The following is a 19,022-nucleotide window of genomic DNA, read 5'->3' on the forward strand; positions in this document are numbered from 1 at the left end:
AACAAAAAATATTTTAAATAGCTTGTCACACAGTTTCATTTTTCTTGATTTAAGAATATTATGGTCGTGGAATGTATTGGGAGGCGGAAAAGTCTATTATTTACGTCTGCATAAATCAACACGCTGAAAGGTGAAATCTTGTCAACAAAGTTTCTTTTTGCTTTATAAATCGTTATCAATAAGTGTGAGAAAACTTATTCAACTTTTCATGCTTAACTATTATAGAATGTATGTTTTTTTAGAATAAGAAGTGCTTGTTATCATTCCAACGACAATGGTTATTTGTGGGGAGGTAATGACTACCATTTCGAGTTTGTAATCTAATGCGTTGAAAAAAATTCAAAAGCCAGAAAATTTAAATTTAAAAAATGATACTATTTTATTCAGTTTAGTCATTTTTTTTATTCTTACAGTTTAACATTTTTATCCATTCATAATTTTTTCTTGAAATATAGCAATTAAGTAGCAATATTGTTAACGCTGCTGCTGTAGAAGTAAGTTAGTTAAAACTTTACTGAGGAGATGAGCCATTTGTTTTATCATCGGGCAAGCATACATTTAGTTGTTGAAATTCGGAAGCGTTTCTTATCTTTTATGAAAAGCTAGCATTTAAAGATTTTGGACGTGTTTTATTTGTAATGAATAGTTAACATTTTTACAACACTAAGATTTACATCTTATTTATATGTACTCTTTTAAGTAATATAAATATTGCTGAACAAATCATTTTTAGAAATGGATAATTCCGTGGGATCTGTACTCGGGCATCATTCCATTTCAAAAGAACTTTACGCCATCCACCGAGATCAAAAGACGTACTTGCATTTTCATCTAAGTCTTAATAAGTGGTTGGTATTGACTAATCAACAGTTCAAGGAAACAGCTTCTAACAATATAAATGCAAGTATGAGGAAAAGTTTGGAGAAAGACGAAGAACAATTCTATATTCTTGGTTCAAACCAATGGATGGGTAAATAATAATTAAATATTATCTTTTTGATGATTATCTTATCTCTCATACTTCCATATTGTAAATGAATTTTAGAAAATTTTTTTTTTAGCTTTTTTAATTCCATATTACAGATTTATTTTTCTGAAATATGCGGAAGGATTATTTGGGACGGTGGTTAAAAAATAGCTATTTCTTATCTTGTAAACTACGAAATAACTATCAAAGGCTTTCAATGCTTCATTTCAAGTTTAAGTAAAATCCAAAATTTAGGATTCGGTTTTTCCTTGCCTTAGATTTATAAAGCAAGATAATGGGTCAAGTGAAATTAAAAAAAAAAAATAAAAATTTATAAAAGGAGAAAAATCATCAACAAAATTCTTGCTTCCTCAATATTTCTCAATTCTGGCTTCCTCAAATATTCTATGGCCCTGATTATGAAAGAAATACTGGGAAATTACTAACAGCTTTACTTTTTGAAATATAGAAATTTATTATTTTGACTAAGCAATGGAAGAAAATTAATAAACGTCAACAAAATTTATATTTAATACAACCAAATGATATTTTATAAGATTTCTTTGAATGGACAACTTTAGGTAGATCTTGTTGAAAACTCGAGCAGTTTTCATCAAGATCTACCTAAAGTCGTCCATTAGTCTGTAATTATATGTAAGTTTCACCATCCCAGATAACACTCTTCCTTTGTCCCTGCTCCTCACTAAAATCCACTTTTTGAAAATTCAATTCCATGCACCCAACAACCACAAAATGGTCGTCAGATTTCTTGTTACCTTGTATTTAATCCTGGAAACTTGTGTGAAAGAAAATTGAAACATTCGCCAATTTTGTCAAGCTCGCTCACAAAAAGTTGATTTCCAACGAATATGAAAATCTGACGGTAAGTTATTTATTTTTAGTCCCTGTTTCTTAATCTCATCAAAAACAAATAATTGCAAAGTTGCTGTTCGTCCGACGATAATTTTTATTAGACTTGATATCGCTTTCATTGTAGTTATTGTAATAAATAAGATCTTCATCGAAATCTGATGTGCCATCTAATAAGTTCTGTGATAGTTTGGCCCACAACTTTATTCCCAGATTTAAAACAAGATTTAAGTTCTGAGAAACGCATGAAAGTCGTAAAGCAATGGATCCCATCGCCTTTTTAATATCTTCAGCGTTGTCTGTTGTTATTGAAAAAACTTTAGCATCAATTTCAAGCTTAGTAATTTCTTTTTGCGCGAATACTGTCAGTCTACTACTTAATTGTCTTCCGTAAAATCTCTAGATGCAAACTATATTTCATTTGTATTTAAACTTCTTTGTTAAGTAATGCTCTGTAATGAGCAGGTTCCAATAGGATCCAACCCTATTCTTCCACAAATTGTTTGCTAGGGCAATATGGGTAACTGACTTAAGCTTAGCTCTAAGAACGTTTTTGTATTGATAGTATTGCTTTCTCAATCGCTTTGCTTTGGTTTTTCGATGAGGGGTATTGTAAAATGGAGCAAGAATGTTTAGAAGTTAGATAGTTAAAAGGACGGCCATCTTGAATAATGTAATATATTAAGGCTTCATCTATCTCATCTTTGTTTTGCATCCCAACAAATTTATCTTGAACAAACATTTTTTTTGAGAATCGTAAAAGTTCTCAGATTTTTTATGAACATGAAAAATATGTTTTCGCTGATTTAGTTCAGACCCACATGCAAGGTTTCCATTTTCCGGGCACATCAAACAAACATACTTATTAGTGTTGGCAAAAAATAAAAATAGTGGTTTAATATGCAATGATTTACAGACTAATTTTGTAACTTGATCATCGTTGGTATCAGAGTTCGAACCTACAGCACAAATAACATTTTATAAAAATATTTTTCAATTATCAACGCAAATTAAAAACCGATACTAATACATGACTGAAAGCAAGTACTTATTTACTTTCTTTGATCTTACTGTTTTCATTCGCAAATTGATCTTAATATTTAAATAAAATTAACAAATACACCTGAATATTGCTACCAGACATCTTGCTTCTACATTTGGCGAGTTTGTTTCAGATAAAGACAAACATTTCTGGCGATGTATGTTGATAAACTCTTGCGTTCAAGATCTTTCAGATAATTTTCTTTTTTTGTCATTTTTTCCAGATATTGTTGTCGAAAAAAAAAAACATATCTAATATGGTGCTTCGCCTTATATGCAAGAAGTCTCGGATTCAAATCGTAAATAAAGATCCTTTAAAAATTATAGTGTTGAATTGATGTTGATTCTGCGTTTCTTTTCAACATTGATTTCATATTGATTTACTGTCCAAAATGTTAGCCACTTATCAGCGTTAAATCAACAGTTATTGATTAAGTTGTTTATCAACGTTAAATCAACAGTTATTGATTAAGTTGTTTTGCTAATAAATTACTTAATAATCTGGTCTCATGTTTTATATATATATATATATATATATATATATATATATATATATATACACATATATATATAAAATTTTTTGAACCAAAAATACAAGAATTAATGAATCACATGTTTAAATTTAACGGTTAAAGAGCAATTCCACGACCGCCACAGCGTGACAACCGTCTTTTTTTTTTGTGTTTAGCCTTCAATATTTTATTATTAAGTAAATATAAAAAGAATTTTTTTTGCTACTTTGTTAGCTCATAATAGGTGCTACAGAAAACAAAAAAAAAAACTTAGGGTGTATATATTAGCCTCTTATTCAAGCGAGAAAATGTAAAACGTCACAGCGTGACGTCACAGTGTGACCAGACACTTTTGGGTAATTATAAACCAGGCAAATGGGCTGTTTTTAATAAATTTAAAACTAAGTAGAGAAGTATTAAACAAATATATAATTACATCTTCAACGTTTTTAAGTTTTTTGGTGATTTCTTCTGAAGACGTAAGTTGTTTCACTAAATACTTGGCACTTGAATAGGGTCGCATTTCTATTTTCCCATTATTGTTTTGAATTAGGTGCGCTGCAAATATTCCTGGTTTTGCTGGTGCTTATTTAAATAACTCATCAATTTTAAATTTTTTTATTGTATTTATAATATCTTCCATAGACACAAAATAGACATTGAAATTAGTCTCATTTTTAACAGCTTCATGAAAAGTTATGGCATCAGTTATTACATATTTTCTCTGGATTATTTTTTGCGTTGCTATTCTTTAAACGATCCCACCAATAGCATCTACTGGTCCTTTCCCATGTGAATCAGCAAAAAAGTTCCAGAATAATTTTAAATCATGCTGTTCTTCCAACCAGGGTATTGCTGATGCAATAAAACGATTTTTAAATTGATTACTTGGCCTGCCTTTCCAAACCTGTAGTATTTTAACACTTGATTCAATATGCTTAGATAAATTATGAATAAATACAAGAATAGATTCTTTTGAATGGCTTAAATCATCTGAAACTATGACAGTTGATGAGCATGAAATTTGGTACCAAAATGTAGCAGTAAAAACAGTAACTTGCTTCTTGTGCCAATGTGCGGACTGCACTTCATCTTGCCACAGAGTTGAAAACTTTCATCAAAATCCACTTGAAGAACGGCTGTGTCTGGATTACTTTGAAGTTGGATCTTATGATCACGATATGTCTTTGATTGTTTCTGTTTAATAAAATAATGCCAAAGAAATGAAGGTAAAGATTCTGAAAAGGTGCTGTAAACATCATCAACTCTTCCCTTTTTTTCAATTTTTTTAAATGTATTCCTTTCCATTACCTTCTGCAACTTTTTCCCATTGGTACCATGTAATGCAATTATTCTTGTCAATTTCATTCAAAACAAATAGATTATGAAACTTTGCAGCATCTTTACATGTTGTACACATATTATTATAACAAATGTCTTTTTCACTAACACATACAATGCTAAGAGGAAATTTATGTGAATACAATGGAAAATTTAAATCAAACTTGTGCAAGGCTTCAAGGATAAGAATTATATTTTGATGCTGTTGACAACAAAAACGTTTCTTGACATTGAACTTGGCAAAAGCACATGTGGTGGGCGTTAACTAGCAAACTTTGATTTTCCGACTGATTCTTCAGGATAATCACTTTTAAAAACAGCATAAACTTCATCAACATTCAACATAAAAATAACTTTTTTGCACAGTTTCTTTCTTGTTCTTTAATCTCACCACAATGGTGTCTTTTTTACCGGGTGCTTGACGGGATACATCATCACGTTGGTAAAAATCAAGAACCAATTTTACAGTTAAAGCATCTAATACATTTTTACTAAGTATTTTTTCTGGGCTTGGGATTTCATTCATTTTTTTAAAAAGTTTTTGTGCAACTTTAGCCCTCTTTCTGGGTGATCTTGGTAGTGCTGACTCGGCTCTCTTAACAGCTTTCCCAAGAGTGCTTGCAGATTTGTAAGGGGGTGATGTAACAGCTACAGATTTTGATTCTGCTATTTTTATTCTTTTTCTTTAACTACTTTTTTGCCAAACTTTTCTAACTGCCTTTCACGATATTTTTTTTGACGCTCAGCATGAGTAAGGCCATGCTAAACCCTTGAAAGATTAAAAAAAAGGCAACACATTAGATATGGAGATGCATGAATTACATCTAAGGCTCAATGGAGTTACAGTTATCCCTAAGAGAGGCTCTATGTATCTCAAAAGAGAGTCACAAGGATAGCTGAGCATTCATCCTCCAAATGTTGCCTATGCAAAACATACCTATAATTTGTAGTTTTTGTAGAAAATGTTAAAGAAAGTAGGCCGCTCAATAATCTGTGTTCTTAAAGTTGATAAAAAAAAACTCAATTGTGGTTTCAGTTTAGCATTTTAAATTTTGTTTTAAATATTGTTAAAAAATTGTCACGTCGTGACGTCATCCGTGACATAAAAAAATTCTAAAAATAACTTGAGCTAATTATCTTTTAAAACATTTTAGTATTTTTTTAATTGTACTAGATTGAGTTGTCATTGCGCTGAATTTTTGAAGCCCTAAGTTTTACTGGTAGTCTTAGAAATAAAACTGTTGGTTCTCTTATTGTCACAGCGTGACAATTGTGGTAATAGCATTTGATTAAAACAAATGGTATTCTGAATTTGTCTGGCAATAAGTATGTTTTTATCATAAGTAGGAATGATTAGTGCAGCTAAAAAACCAAGACAGTTTTTTAATTTTTTACAGGTTCAATTGAACTTTGGTGATTAAAAATGAATTAAATTATTGCAAAAACGCCTACTTTTACCTTCTGTTTCAGCTCATACTATTTTACATAATAGCGGCAGACAGTAATTTATATATTTTCTGAAAGAGGAGAAGTAGAGCTTTCTACTGATATACAGTATTATCTATATTGTGTTGGTTTAATTTTATCATTTTTTGTGAGACGGTCGTGGAATTGCTCTATATCATTTTTGCCGTTTTTTCATTTATCTGGCTCACTGTGCGGGGTTACAGATTTAATAGTTTTAATATTTTTTTATCTGTGAAAATGATAAAAATGTGTAATGAGTTTTTTTATGAAAATATTTGAGGATTATTTTTGGAAAACCATTCGGTATAAATGACAAAGAAAATTTGTAAAGAGAGCTTTTTTGGAAAGAAAGCTGTTCTCATTTTATCGATATGTTTGTTGCGAGTAATCTAGGGGAGAACCTTAATGAATGGGACGATTATTGAATGGGACAAACTCAGATTCTTATACAAGCATCGATGTAAGGATATTCAAATTTCTGTAACAAAGAGTGATAGAAACAAGAACTCAACTGACCGACTCATCCATCTTATTGCTCTATGACCGTAATGGCAATGGATTGTGTTTCCGAATGTAAAAAGTAATTTTTAAAAATGATTTTTTTTCTGATTTTGCAGCAATTTTTGAACTTAGGGAAAATAAAATTCCATGCTTCAATAGATAGCAGTCTCTAGAACTACAGTGAGTAAAACATTCAAGCTTAATTAATGGTGTTTTTGGTGTGACATCATTTTTGGATAAAGTGATGTGCACATTGAATGGGACAAAGTACTACCTATTGAATGAATTTAATAAAGTATAATTTACAGCTCAGCAGAGGGATGCTGCAGTCCCTTACTTTTATCCCCATGGGTAATGGGTATTATTTACCCACTTTTATACTGCAATATTTTACTTAAATAAAAATAACTAGATATAATATTCTAAAAGAGAAAGTTCTACTTTGATTGAAATTTAATTAGATTTAAAATGTTTAAAGTTAAAAATATTTTTTGTGTGGTCTTTATGTATGTATCTATATATTTAACTACATTTACAATTAATAAAGTAATTTGAAAAATGATTGAATTAAATACGTTTATTTTTAATTCTTTTATGTTTGTCCCATTCAATGAGACATACTTAATGAATGGGACAAATTTCATGCTCCAATAAAACTCTCTTTTTACAAATAGCCAAATGCAAATCCAATTTTTTTGTTTTACTATATGATTGAGCAAGAGTCGGTGGTTATCAAACATATTTAAATATATATATTAAACAATTTTATCTACGTTTAAAAAGCATTTTGCAAAAACTGTCCCATTCATTAAGGTTTTCCGCTACAATGCGGGCCAGTTTATATGCCCTTATTATAATCTATTTTTATATGCCTTTATTATGTTTAGTGTCCCTCCTTAGTTTTTAAATAATAAAAACATGTATACATAAAACCTTAAAAAAAACTACTTATAAATTTGCGTTTCAAAGAATCTCTTCTTCCTAAATGGGTGTGTCCCAGGGTAAATGCGTCTTCTCCTTACTACTATGTTTAGCCTATTTCTAAATTGGTTTAAGAAAGAAACCTGAGAACCCCACCCAATTATCCCCCTGACAAAAAATTTCCCTGATAAAAATCCCCTCCCTACTAAAAAAAAAAAAAAAAAAAATTAAGTTTTTGTTTAAATTAAAAGACTGGCTCCCCAAGTTCTAACCGTCTGTGTTGTGTGTACTATTTCGTGCATATTCTCCCTAACAGCTAGTCTATATATGTACACTGATTCTAAAAAAATCGCTGCAGTAATTCTAAAAAAATCAGTTGATAAAACAAAAATAAAAAAGCGACAAATAAATTTACACATTAAAAACGGTATTAGGAAAAATACTGATAAAATGATAAAATAGCAGTAAAGCCTCTAAGGAAAAATGCCTAAATAGCTTTTTTTATATCTAAGTATGTAAAAAAAGGCATTTAGGCATTTTTCCTTAGAGGTTTTTTTCAGTAGGATATTTTTCTAGATACGTCTGAATTTCATACATTCCGTTATTGAAAATTTTCAAAAGATAACTGTTCCTACCTAAGACTGGTAAAATATTCCCAAGTTCGGCTAAGAATTGAATTTTTTTTATCCAGAGTCTAAGAAAGGTTTCATAGCAAATCCGAAATTGTTCTGGAGCAAGGAATGATTTTAATTACAAATATTGGATCGGAGCCGATTATGGATATTTTAAAGGTGGACTGGGAAAAAATATCTAAAACCATTCAGACCAGTTGTTGCCCCAAATTAAATTAACTATGCTTTACTGTAAGTTTTGTTTCACTGCATTTCACTCACACAATATCCAGTCAAAGAAAATGTAGACCAAAAGCAAATTTAGTAACTTTTTAAGTATAGATTACTTTTTATTGTAACTAAAAGCTATTTAAAATGTAATTTTAAGTAATCAAAAAAAGTTTTATATAATTTAATTTTAATAGCCTTTTCATTTTTGTTATAAAATAACACATGTATACTTAGGCAAACTAATTATTCAAGTAAATTTTACTTACATTTGGTAGCATGTGACTTTTTTATGTATTTTAAAATACTTTTTTTTTTTACAATTACGGTAATATAGTTTTTTAAAAATAAATTCTTTTAAATGCAAGTTACATTTTGATGTAAAACTATATTATGTAATGCAACTTTAAAAAAGTAATTAACTTTTAAATGTAAAAGTAAATTACTCTTCAATATGACTCAATTTTGCATGTTAATTACTTTTTTATATAATCTTTTTTTACATAACTTACATTGAAAGTAAATGCACCTTTCTTTACAAAATAAAATTTGTTTTATAAAAGTAAATTACTTTTAAAAGCAAATTAAAATTTTTTTTAAACGTTACAATTATATACGCAATTTTTCATAAAAGCTTACTTAAGTAAAAAAAGGTAAGTAAAAGAACCATTTCCAATTTAGACTTAAAAAAGAGTGCATGAAAAATTGCCATTAAGTACACCAAATATATAGAATAATAAAACCATTGAGAAAGGTGACAGTTTTAAATTATTCATTCACTGGCGCGTTGTTTCATTTTATTCTTATTTGAAGTTTAAATAAAAGAACAAGAAGGCTACAAGTATTTGTTGAGATTTCATTTTTGTTTTTAACAGGAAACACCGAAGGGTTGTTTTATCGCAGTCATTCTTCAAGCTACTGGTCACAAAGAATCAATTGGTTTCTTCAAGCTACGACATAAGTATACATTTTGTGTAAACACCATGAGCAGTTTAGAAGTATTACGTCAGATACTTATATAGCTAATGAACCAGAGGATGCCTCTAAAGATGTTATTTATCACTAAAATATCAGTAAATGATACTACAAAGCATGTACTATTGTACCTCCTTTAATTGCGAATTTTGCTATACATAAATGTAAATTTATTAAATGTATATTGTAACTTAATGTATTAAATAAATATTGTAATGTAGCATTATTGAAAAACTTTTAACACAAATAAGTTAAGAAACATTTATAGAAATAAATCATTTAACTTAATAAACTTTTAGCTATGAATAACTAAAACTCCATTCAACTTTTATATGCGAGATAAAATATTTGTTAAACCAGCTGTTCTTATCAAATCATTCCACGTCAAAAATATCTTAGGGAGACTTACATGTTAACTTTTATTTCAAAACAGTCTTTCGTAATTGTTTTTTAAAAATGTAATCATCAATACAACTTTATTTTATATTTCAAAAATCTCGAAAATAGCAGTAAGGTACAATGGTATACGTTTTGTGTGCTCTCTCTTAAAATAACAGGGCAGTAGGGAGCTGATTGGGAGGAGGAGGGGTTCAAGATAATTCTGGGCCAGCTTTATTATAAGCTATGCTGAATCTATATAGCGTACCTGTAAGTGGCTTAAGGAAAACTTTGAAAAAACCAAAATTTAGAAAACCTATTACTCAGAAGAAGCTAAGTAATATTTGAATTTCATCGCACAACCAATAAATCGCGAATTTACTAATGTGCTATGAAAAGCCAAAAGTTTCAACCGCTTCAAAAAAAAAGGTAGCTATATCCTAATTTGAAATTTTCAAAGCGACATTTTTTACAATGTAAAGAATTTCTTATTCGAGGATTTACTACCCTTCCTATCCTTTCTACGTCCGAAGTTAAAAATATGTAGCACCTAGAATTTAACGCTGATGTTAGTAGTAGAAGTAAATATGAAGGACTGAGCATTTCTCCAAAGGACTTAAAAAGTCGGCAATTCATAGTTTAGCAATTGGTGTACTTAATCTTGAAGGAAGGTTGTTAATTATGACTTCGAAACGACTATTTGCTTATGTTTTCCTTATAAAATCTACGTCAACTAAAAATGTAAAAAGGAAATGAAGAAAAAAGAAACCAATTCTAAACTGTTTTCATTAAAGGCCATAAAAATATAAACTTCATATGAATAATAAAAAATATGGCATCTGAACAAGCTTCTCAGAGTCATTATGGATCTTTTAAAATAGTATTTCAGATGCACAGGATCATGCGATGCATAGTTGATAACTTTTCTGTTGTCACCAATCTTTAAGTATTTTGTTTTGGTAAACATATGACACAGTAGCAATGACACCATCAGTATTAGATTATATTCGTATAAAGATGTTTTTTGATCTGATTTGTTTGATTCAATTTATTCCTTTTGTAAACGAATCAAATAAAGTATTGGAAAAAGTATACCATGCTTTTTCTTTTTCGGGAGCTTTTTCAAAGAAGCTTTCTTGAGACATTTCATAATTCTTAAATTAATGAGGCCAGATTAAATAAAATCTCCCATGATTTCAACATTTAACTCAGATTCACCTGAAATACACCTGCTTCTTTTATAGAATCCTTTATTTTATGAAAAGTTAATCTTGCTGCTGTTTTTCTCCAAAACTGCTTTAAAATGTTTTACACTATCCTGGCGTAAAGTGAAAGAATTTCACTTATTTAATGAACTTTAACACCAAAAGAATCATCTTTTCTATCTTATTCAGTATAACAATCTGGAATAGAAAAATTGTTACCTTTTTCTGATAAGTCTTTACCAACAATACCTGAAGATCTTTATGTTTAAAAACTAATTTACCACTTGAAGTTGGATAATTTTCGCTTTTTTTTAACTCTATCAGTTATCTTTTAACTTAAAAAAAACTTTTTTTGAGGCCTTTTTTCATCTTCCTTTGGTTTTCATTTAAAAGTTTATTAATATTCTAATCTACTAGAACAATGCGAGAATGATATATATCAGAAAGGTCAAATGGCAGAACGGATATATGAGAAAGCATAGAAATAGGAGCAGAATTAAGTCGTGTAAATGAAAGAATAAAAGAACCTCAGAACAAAAGCATTAATTTTGTTTCCTGAAAGGTATTTACACAAAAAAACTTCAAAAAACAAATAGTGAAAAAAACACTTTAAATAAAAAATTATCTAAATAATGTGGAGAGTTGAACTATTTAGAAAACTACTTAAATGTTTTTTGGATTCTTGTAAGAGAAGACAGGTTTCGAAATCATTGAACTTAAATGCTTTCAGTTTTCATATATTGCGTTTTTACGTTCAGACCAACAAGAGTGTTTTAATCCTAGTTCCTTTCGCTCTGACCCTTTCCGTTCTGAAATTAATTCGAAATAATATATTGTAATAATCCGTAGAAATATAAGTCTCGCTGTATTAAATACACTTGTTTAGTCTTATACTTTCCATGTTTCAGTTCGCCCTATAATGCTTGTAGCTAGAGCTTGTGAAGGGTTCGAGCTCAACACAAACTGCAACAATGAGTTGACGTCGGGACATACAAATACCTTGAAGTTCAATATTTTTGCGGCGACCAATCATTTAATCGATTAGGCATCCGAATTGTTGTAATAATATAAAATATTTACAGGTTATTTATCACAAGTCTCACAAAAACTTGTGATAAATAACCTGTAAATATAAAATATTTACAGGTTATTTATCACAAGTTATTTTCACGAACAATCTAACCTAATAGCTCAAAGCCTAAAAAAAAATTAAGGTTGTAAGTTAAAAGTTTGGCTTTTTTCTTTGAGCTTAATAATAACGTAGAAGCAGGCGTAAAACTGTAAGCTGCTCCTTCAGTGTACCAAGGGTTAATATGTCGACAATAAATGGCATTCTTTTAACTTGCCGGAGCGAGCTTACCATTGAATAGGGATAATAATGTAAAGCTCAACCCTTTGCAGTGTGAGCTTGATCTTACAGTGTGAGCTTGATCTTAGTTTTGATAATTACATTTACTAAAGCCTATATAATCCTATATCCTATAGTAGCCTGTGCAAATGGCCCAGGTTATTTTTATTGAACTTACTGTGGTCTTTTTTTTATCAAGATTAGCAACAATTGCTTCTAGACCTCTGTCATTTTCTCATCATCATCAATAAATGTTTTAAAAATATCTTATTTTAGAATCCCCTCTTTCATCCCACTTTCCTCTTCCTATAATTTCATTTAAATAAATTGTTTTTTTGAGATACACAATTAACGTGAAAGCAAAATGACCCCTTCTGTTAAGAGAGTTGATGACAGCCTTTTTGAAAAAATATATCATTGTGATATTAGTTTTTTCATACAATTTACTAGAGAGTTTTGTAAAAAACCTTCTATAGGTTTTTTCATTTTTATGCGTTTAGATTTTTATTAAATTGACAATATTTATTTATAGAGATGATAAGTTGTGATCTTTACTAAAAATATATTCTATTTCAGAAAAGAAGAAATAAAAAAGAGATGCTTCGACGTAAGAATTGATCGAATGAGAGTAATGTTGTAGAAGTCACTAAGCATTCTTCTCCTTTTCCTGATGGTTGCAATATAATTTTTTTTATGTCTTGGATTGATGATCTACATCGAACTTCATTAGAGTTGTTTTATTAGGATTCTTAAATGAGAAATCAACCTCGGAAACCATGATCATAAACAACATAAGATGTCTGGTTTCTGAAGCAATAAAGCTATCTCTAAAAATCTAAAAATTTTTTGAGATAGCTTTATTGCTTCAGAAACCAGACATCTTATGTTGTTTAAGCATTTGGGATCATTCCATTTAGCCTAGATGCATCCACTGAATTGGACGGTTCCATCATTATCTACTGATGAACTGCAATAAAGATTAAGCTTACAAACTCTACTTGTTTGTAAGGATGTTCGTGATATACCTTTAAGCAATAAAAGTTTTTATATTGTGCTTATTTCGATATTACAACACAATTATTAAAGCACTTGTTAATGATATATTATATTTTAGACTATCTAAAAGAATTTACTCTACATCTTCCTTAAATCAATGAGTCTGCTAATTGAATACCATATAAATAAGGATGTCACAATGTCTTGGCAGACGAACTAAAATGCTTTGAATTTCAGTAACTTTTGTTAAAAGTGTTTTCAGAAAAAGATAGGGAAAAGTTTATTTAAAAACAGGACATGAAGATACTTGATGTTAAAATTTTAAGGAGTAAAAAGAACAATCCTTTAAATTCTACCAAAAAGCACCTAAACGCAGGTATAATAAAAAAAAAGGAAATCTGTATAGTGTGTCATGAGACATTTGGTGCACCACTAATTTAACATCCATGTGAAAAATTCTAGTAAGAAAATTTTGTAATGCATGATAACGGTTGAGATTAATATCAGAAAAAATGGGTAAAAAGCGATTTGGATGGAATATATTAGGGATTTGTTAAAAGCATGAATTGGAAAAAAAAAAAAAGCGATGGAGAACCTCTATTCAAAAATTAAAATCCTATTATAGTTGTGTTTTGATTTTCTAACATTTTCGATAACAATTATTATTTGTATATATAGTATTTATAATTACTTGTTGTATTTAAAGCATCAACACCTAAATATACATTCATACTTTTTAACTCCGTAAGACAGATAACCACGTTCGAGAGTCATTTATTTCATAATCGATACTTAGTTTAAAAAGTCTTTAAATATTTACACAGTAAAGAAACAATTGGGTTCCAGTTGCTGAAGTTTATTTTGCAATAATAAATTAAATAAAAGTCAATAATGAAAAAAATTTTCTGTATTGAATCTGCCTACTTACTGTTCCACATCATATAATTCGGTCAAAAATGGTTAATTTATCAAATCTAACTCCGACGCACAAGAAACGTTTGGAAAACAACCACCATTGATACTTCCATGAAAATGCTTTTTATTGATAATTAGCGTTAATCTGCAGCTTCAAATAACCTTCAATCTTTGAAGCACTATGACAGTTTGTGCAAGCAAAAAACCCGTCATTGAAGTCAAACATGTATCAAGTTCGAGTTGAAATTTCAAGTCGAACTGAGATTACCTACATATATATATATTAGGGTGTCCCGTTTTCAGGGTCATATTTTATTTTGACTGCTCCTAGCATTTTTCTGCTGCGTATATGTGAGAAAATGAGATCTGTAAAGTTTTAGAGCTCTAACTTTATTTTTGTGACTACACAAGCCACATTAAGTTTCAAAAATCATGATTTTTGGGTGAAAAAAGCCTATTTTTACAGTGCTTGTGTAGTCACAGTTTGAAAGATACAGGCTAATCTTATGTTGAACCATGTTTTAAAATCCCTAATTAGTAAGAAAAAAATTAGTAGCAGTTTGAATAAAACAGTTAATTAGGTTTGAAGTGAGTTCAAAGATACGCAGTTGACACAATTTACCCATTTTTATGCGGTTTGAAGCGGTTGACAAAATCAAACAAAATACTGATTTAATCAATACAAAATGGGTCTAAATCGATCTCCGAACCCTTTTTACACCTAATTAGACCAACAAAAATCCTAAATCGGTTAAAAAGTACCAATTATATATTTAATTTTGTTTATATATTATACATGACATATTTTAACCACTAATTCTACAACATATTAACATTTTCTTTTCTTTCCACCACCCCTTGGGGTCTTCCAGCCTTTCTTTTCTGGTCCACTGCTAGAAGAAGATCTTGCCTCAGCTCTTCATCATTGCTTCCATCAACAAAGCCCTCTATAAGCTTAACATTCCTCTCTGCAATATCATTAGTTACAGGAATGTTGGAGATAAAATCCTTGAACTTTGTGTTGCTAGACAATCTGTTCCACATACTAGGTGGAATCTTCATCCATTCAAGTTACTGGCTATCCATTTTTTTTATCCATTTTCATGATGTTAAATATTAAAATGGATTCTCAATCAAAAAACTCAGACAACCTGGGGCTCTCTTCTTCTTTCTCAATGAAACCTGATATATTAATCTTCTTATACATAAATGACAGAGGATCCTTTTCCTTTGAATCATTTATCATTAGGATTCTTTCAGCAATTTCAGTCTTTTCCTCATCTGACACTCCAGGATTCAGTAAACTAAATGGGATCAAAGTTGGATGCAGATACCATGTTTGGTTTGCAATGCCATCAAGAAATTTGGCTGCAACATTAGGTCTGCTCTTCATGTATGACTTCATCTCCCAGATTGCTTCTATGTCATGTCTTGAAGAAATTACAGTCTGAGACGAGGTTAAGAACCACTTTGCATAATGAAATGCTACAAACTCAGAGATGGCATCAACTTCTCTTTTTGTAGAAGCTGTGGAAACAATATCTGTCATTTGGCTCAGAATTTGCAGCTTCATAAAATATATAGCCTGTGCCATAAACCTTGATGATGAATTGCTCCAGGTTGTGGAGTTGTCAGTTAATCAATCTCTGGGATAAATAGAATTGAATAATTTCTTCATTCAACAGCTTTGTGATGATTACTAGGGATAATCTTGCAGCATTGTCAAGTTGTTGATTTACTCCATATTTGAATTTGCAAAGTTTATTTTGTTCAATCTGAATAAGAGAAAACTCATCCAAAAGTTTCTTGAAGAGTTGATTATCTGGACTGAGGTTGTCCTGAAGAGCTTTGCAACATTTTAAATATGACACTCATAGACATGATGTCTGCAAGCAAGATGCATAACAGGTCTTCCAAGATAGATGTATAACCATAACTTGACGCAGTGGTGTCAAATACTAGACCTTTAATGTCTTCTTTGAGTGAGTTTTCTTCTAAAATCTCAATAATCTTCTCAGTATGACAAGCTCCAGTAGAATCAGTGACAGGAGGTACTCCAAGCAAAAAATGTTTTCCATCACAAGTTACACTCAATGCTAAGCGCTCTCTTTTGAGTTTCTTTCCATCAGTATACTCTTTGACTAGCTTACCATCATCATGAAGAATCATGTTTGATCCAGCCTTTGCTTTTTAAGCATCCCTGGCTTCCTCCGCTGTTTCCTTTATGACCTTTCTACAAATTCTGTGTATATTGGAATTTGAAATACCTTTACTGGAAAGTCCACTTGTATCAGCCACCTGCTTTAAAATATTAGATTGAGCTCTGATGCTGATGTGTTTAACCTTCGAAACAAGGACAGTATCTCCTACTATGCCAGCAGATGTAGATGGTTGTGGATCTATCTCATCTTTACTCAAGTCTGTAGAATTAGAGGTGTCTGTTTCCTCTGAAGATACTTCTGTTTCACTTGAAGATGAAATCTGCAGCTCAGACTGATAACTCTAGTCATGATCTGCTCCAGACATTCATACTTTTGCCTGTTGAGATCTTTGAGCAGGACAAATGTACCTTTTATCTTTCTTCCTAATGTACATTTTCCTGCAACTTCTTTGATCATTTATGAAAATAATATCTTCTACCTTGTCTACCTGAGATCTTTTGTTATCTTTCTCTAATATTTGTATCACATCACTGGGCATAACATCAAAAAGAACAGGCAAAATATTGTCTTTGAAAATTATAGTCTTTTCTTTAGTGTTTTGCCTATTTTGAAGAGAAATCAGTAATTCCATCATTTTCTTCTGCACTTTGTCCACTCTATATATTGGAATTCTACCTTTTTCATAAATAGCAGTGACCTTTTTAATCAAACACTGACAATTTTCCTCACAAATGAGCTTGGAATCATTAGAGAATCCACAGTAGAGAAGGGTGTTATCTTTGATCTTAGGATTTTAGATCAGTATTTTGTTTGATTTTGTCAACCGCGTCAAACCGCATAAAAATGAGTAAATTGTGTCAACTGCGTATCTTTGAACTCACTTCAAACCTAACTAACTGTTTTATTCAAACTGCTCCTAATTTTTTTCTAGTTAATGAGGGTTAGTAGTACATGGTTCAACATAAGATTAGCCTGCATCTTTCAAACTGTGACTACACAAGCACTGTAAATATAGGCTTTTTTCACCCAAAAATCATGATTTTTGAAACTTAATGTGGCTTGTGTAGTCACAAAAATAAAGTTAGAGCTCTAAAACTTTACAGATCTCATTTTCTCACATAAACACAGCAGAAAAATGCTAGGAGCAGTCAAAATAAAATATGACCCTGAAAATGGGACACCCTAATATATATAATATATGAATGTAATCTAAACGAGTCAATGGAGATCACATGGAGATCACATATGGGGAGAGATCATCTGAAATTATTGGACCACTTATAAAAACAGAAAACTTTTACGAAGCTATTGATAGTATCTTGCTAATTAACACATGAAAAAAGAATTTTAACGTTATACAAAAATCTCTTTAAAAAAATGCAAAAAAGCAATATAATGAAATTCATGATCTTGATAAAGAACTAATGCAAATGCAAATAGAAATATTACCCAAAATTTTTTTCAAAGTTATAAGTTTTAAAAACAACAACAGAATTATTTTATTTGAAGATTATCATTTGCAAACAACATCTGATCTAGTTTGTTAATTTTAGCAATCATTAAATAATGTTTAGAAGTTTAGCTAGAATCACCTAGAGGATGACAACGAGCTTCTAAAACTTGTTTAATAGCTGAGTTAGCAAAATCTTTTTAATCTTAACAATTCCAGGCCGTTGAACACAAGCAGATAATTTCTTTTTGAAGCACCAGAAGTGGCCTAGCAATTCAAAGAAGAAAATCACATTATAGTGCAATACAATTCTTTGTCTCCTCCAGTAGGATTTATTATTGAAATATGTATTCCATCAATCCTACACATCCTGGGAAAATTTTGAACTTAGTAAAATCTTAATAATGGTTGATGAACATAAATATTTTCTTTATCAAAGAAATTTTCAAAGTATGTAGAAAGTAGCAAAGTGCGAATATCCATGAAAACTTATAATCACCTTTGCTGGGTTATCAAAGAATCAGCTTCTGTTAGAAACTTTATGTACAGATATTTTTTTATAGCCATTGGAATTGAAATTTTAGTAGTAGAGAAATGCCGATTCTGGCTCATTTTCGTTTCGACCAAAATGTAACCATGAATATTTTTTTCCCGTGAATGGTATTTTGACTTACCTTTTTTTTCAGAAGAACTTCCAATAGTTTATCAAGTTAAGTTTGCTTTTTTAATGTCCGTGGGCGAGTGTGTTGATTGCATTTTCTAAAATGACTCTTTTATTGTCGAAGCGCTGAGTGCGACTTTGTTGATTTCTTCGGCGTAAATTTCGTGCAGATGTGATCTGATGACGTTCATTCTTCTATGCTGTTCATTTTTAGTCATTAAGCAGTTTTTGTAATCATCATGAGTGATGTGTTTTTGAACAAAATTTTTCTTGACATCTTTGCATTTTTTGTAATCTTTTTCATGGAGCTTGTAAGAGTACAATTTGGACCTGAGCCCAACAAATTCTTCAATTTCTTTTCCTGCAGCTTTGTCTTTGAACATGCCAATGACTTTCTTGTTGACACCTGTTTTGAAACCGACGCTTTGAATTGCGGGATGATTTTTGTAAAATTCGCTCGTGTCGAATTTGTT

The 19,022-nt window shown here is 30.4% G+C and overlaps 1 protein-coding gene across 2 annotated transcripts in view; it reads left to right on the forward strand.

Moving 5' to 3' along the window:
- The window catches only part of LOC145190138 (uncharacterized), a 168,018-nt gene that overhangs the window by 37,668 nt on the left and 111,328 nt on the right, over positions 1 to 19,022 (forward strand). Inside the window, exons 10-12 of one of the 2 annotated variants that reach the window (XM_090091217.1) lie at positions 55 to 130; positions 243 to 292; positions 734 to 1,297. The exons of the other annotated variant lie outside the window; for it this stretch is intronic. Of the exons in view, the coding sequence (XP_089947343.1) occupies positions 55 to 130; positions 243 to 292; positions 734 to 978 (371 nt within the window). The 3' untranslated portion in view covers positions 979 to 1,297. Of the gene's footprint in view, positions 1 to 54; positions 131 to 242; positions 293 to 733; positions 1,298 to 19,022 lie in introns of those variants that run through there. 2 annotated transcript variants of the gene reach the window in all.

This window comes from Hydra viridissima, unplaced genomic scaffold (assembly GCF_058129835.1).
Source record: "Hydra viridissima isolate aposymbiotic clone 2 unplaced genomic scaffold, HvirCarnegie_v1 scaffold_6, whole genome shotgun sequence".
Taxonomy (NCBI): Eukaryota; Metazoa; Cnidaria; class Hydrozoa; order Anthoathecata; family Hydridae; genus Hydra; species Hydra viridissima.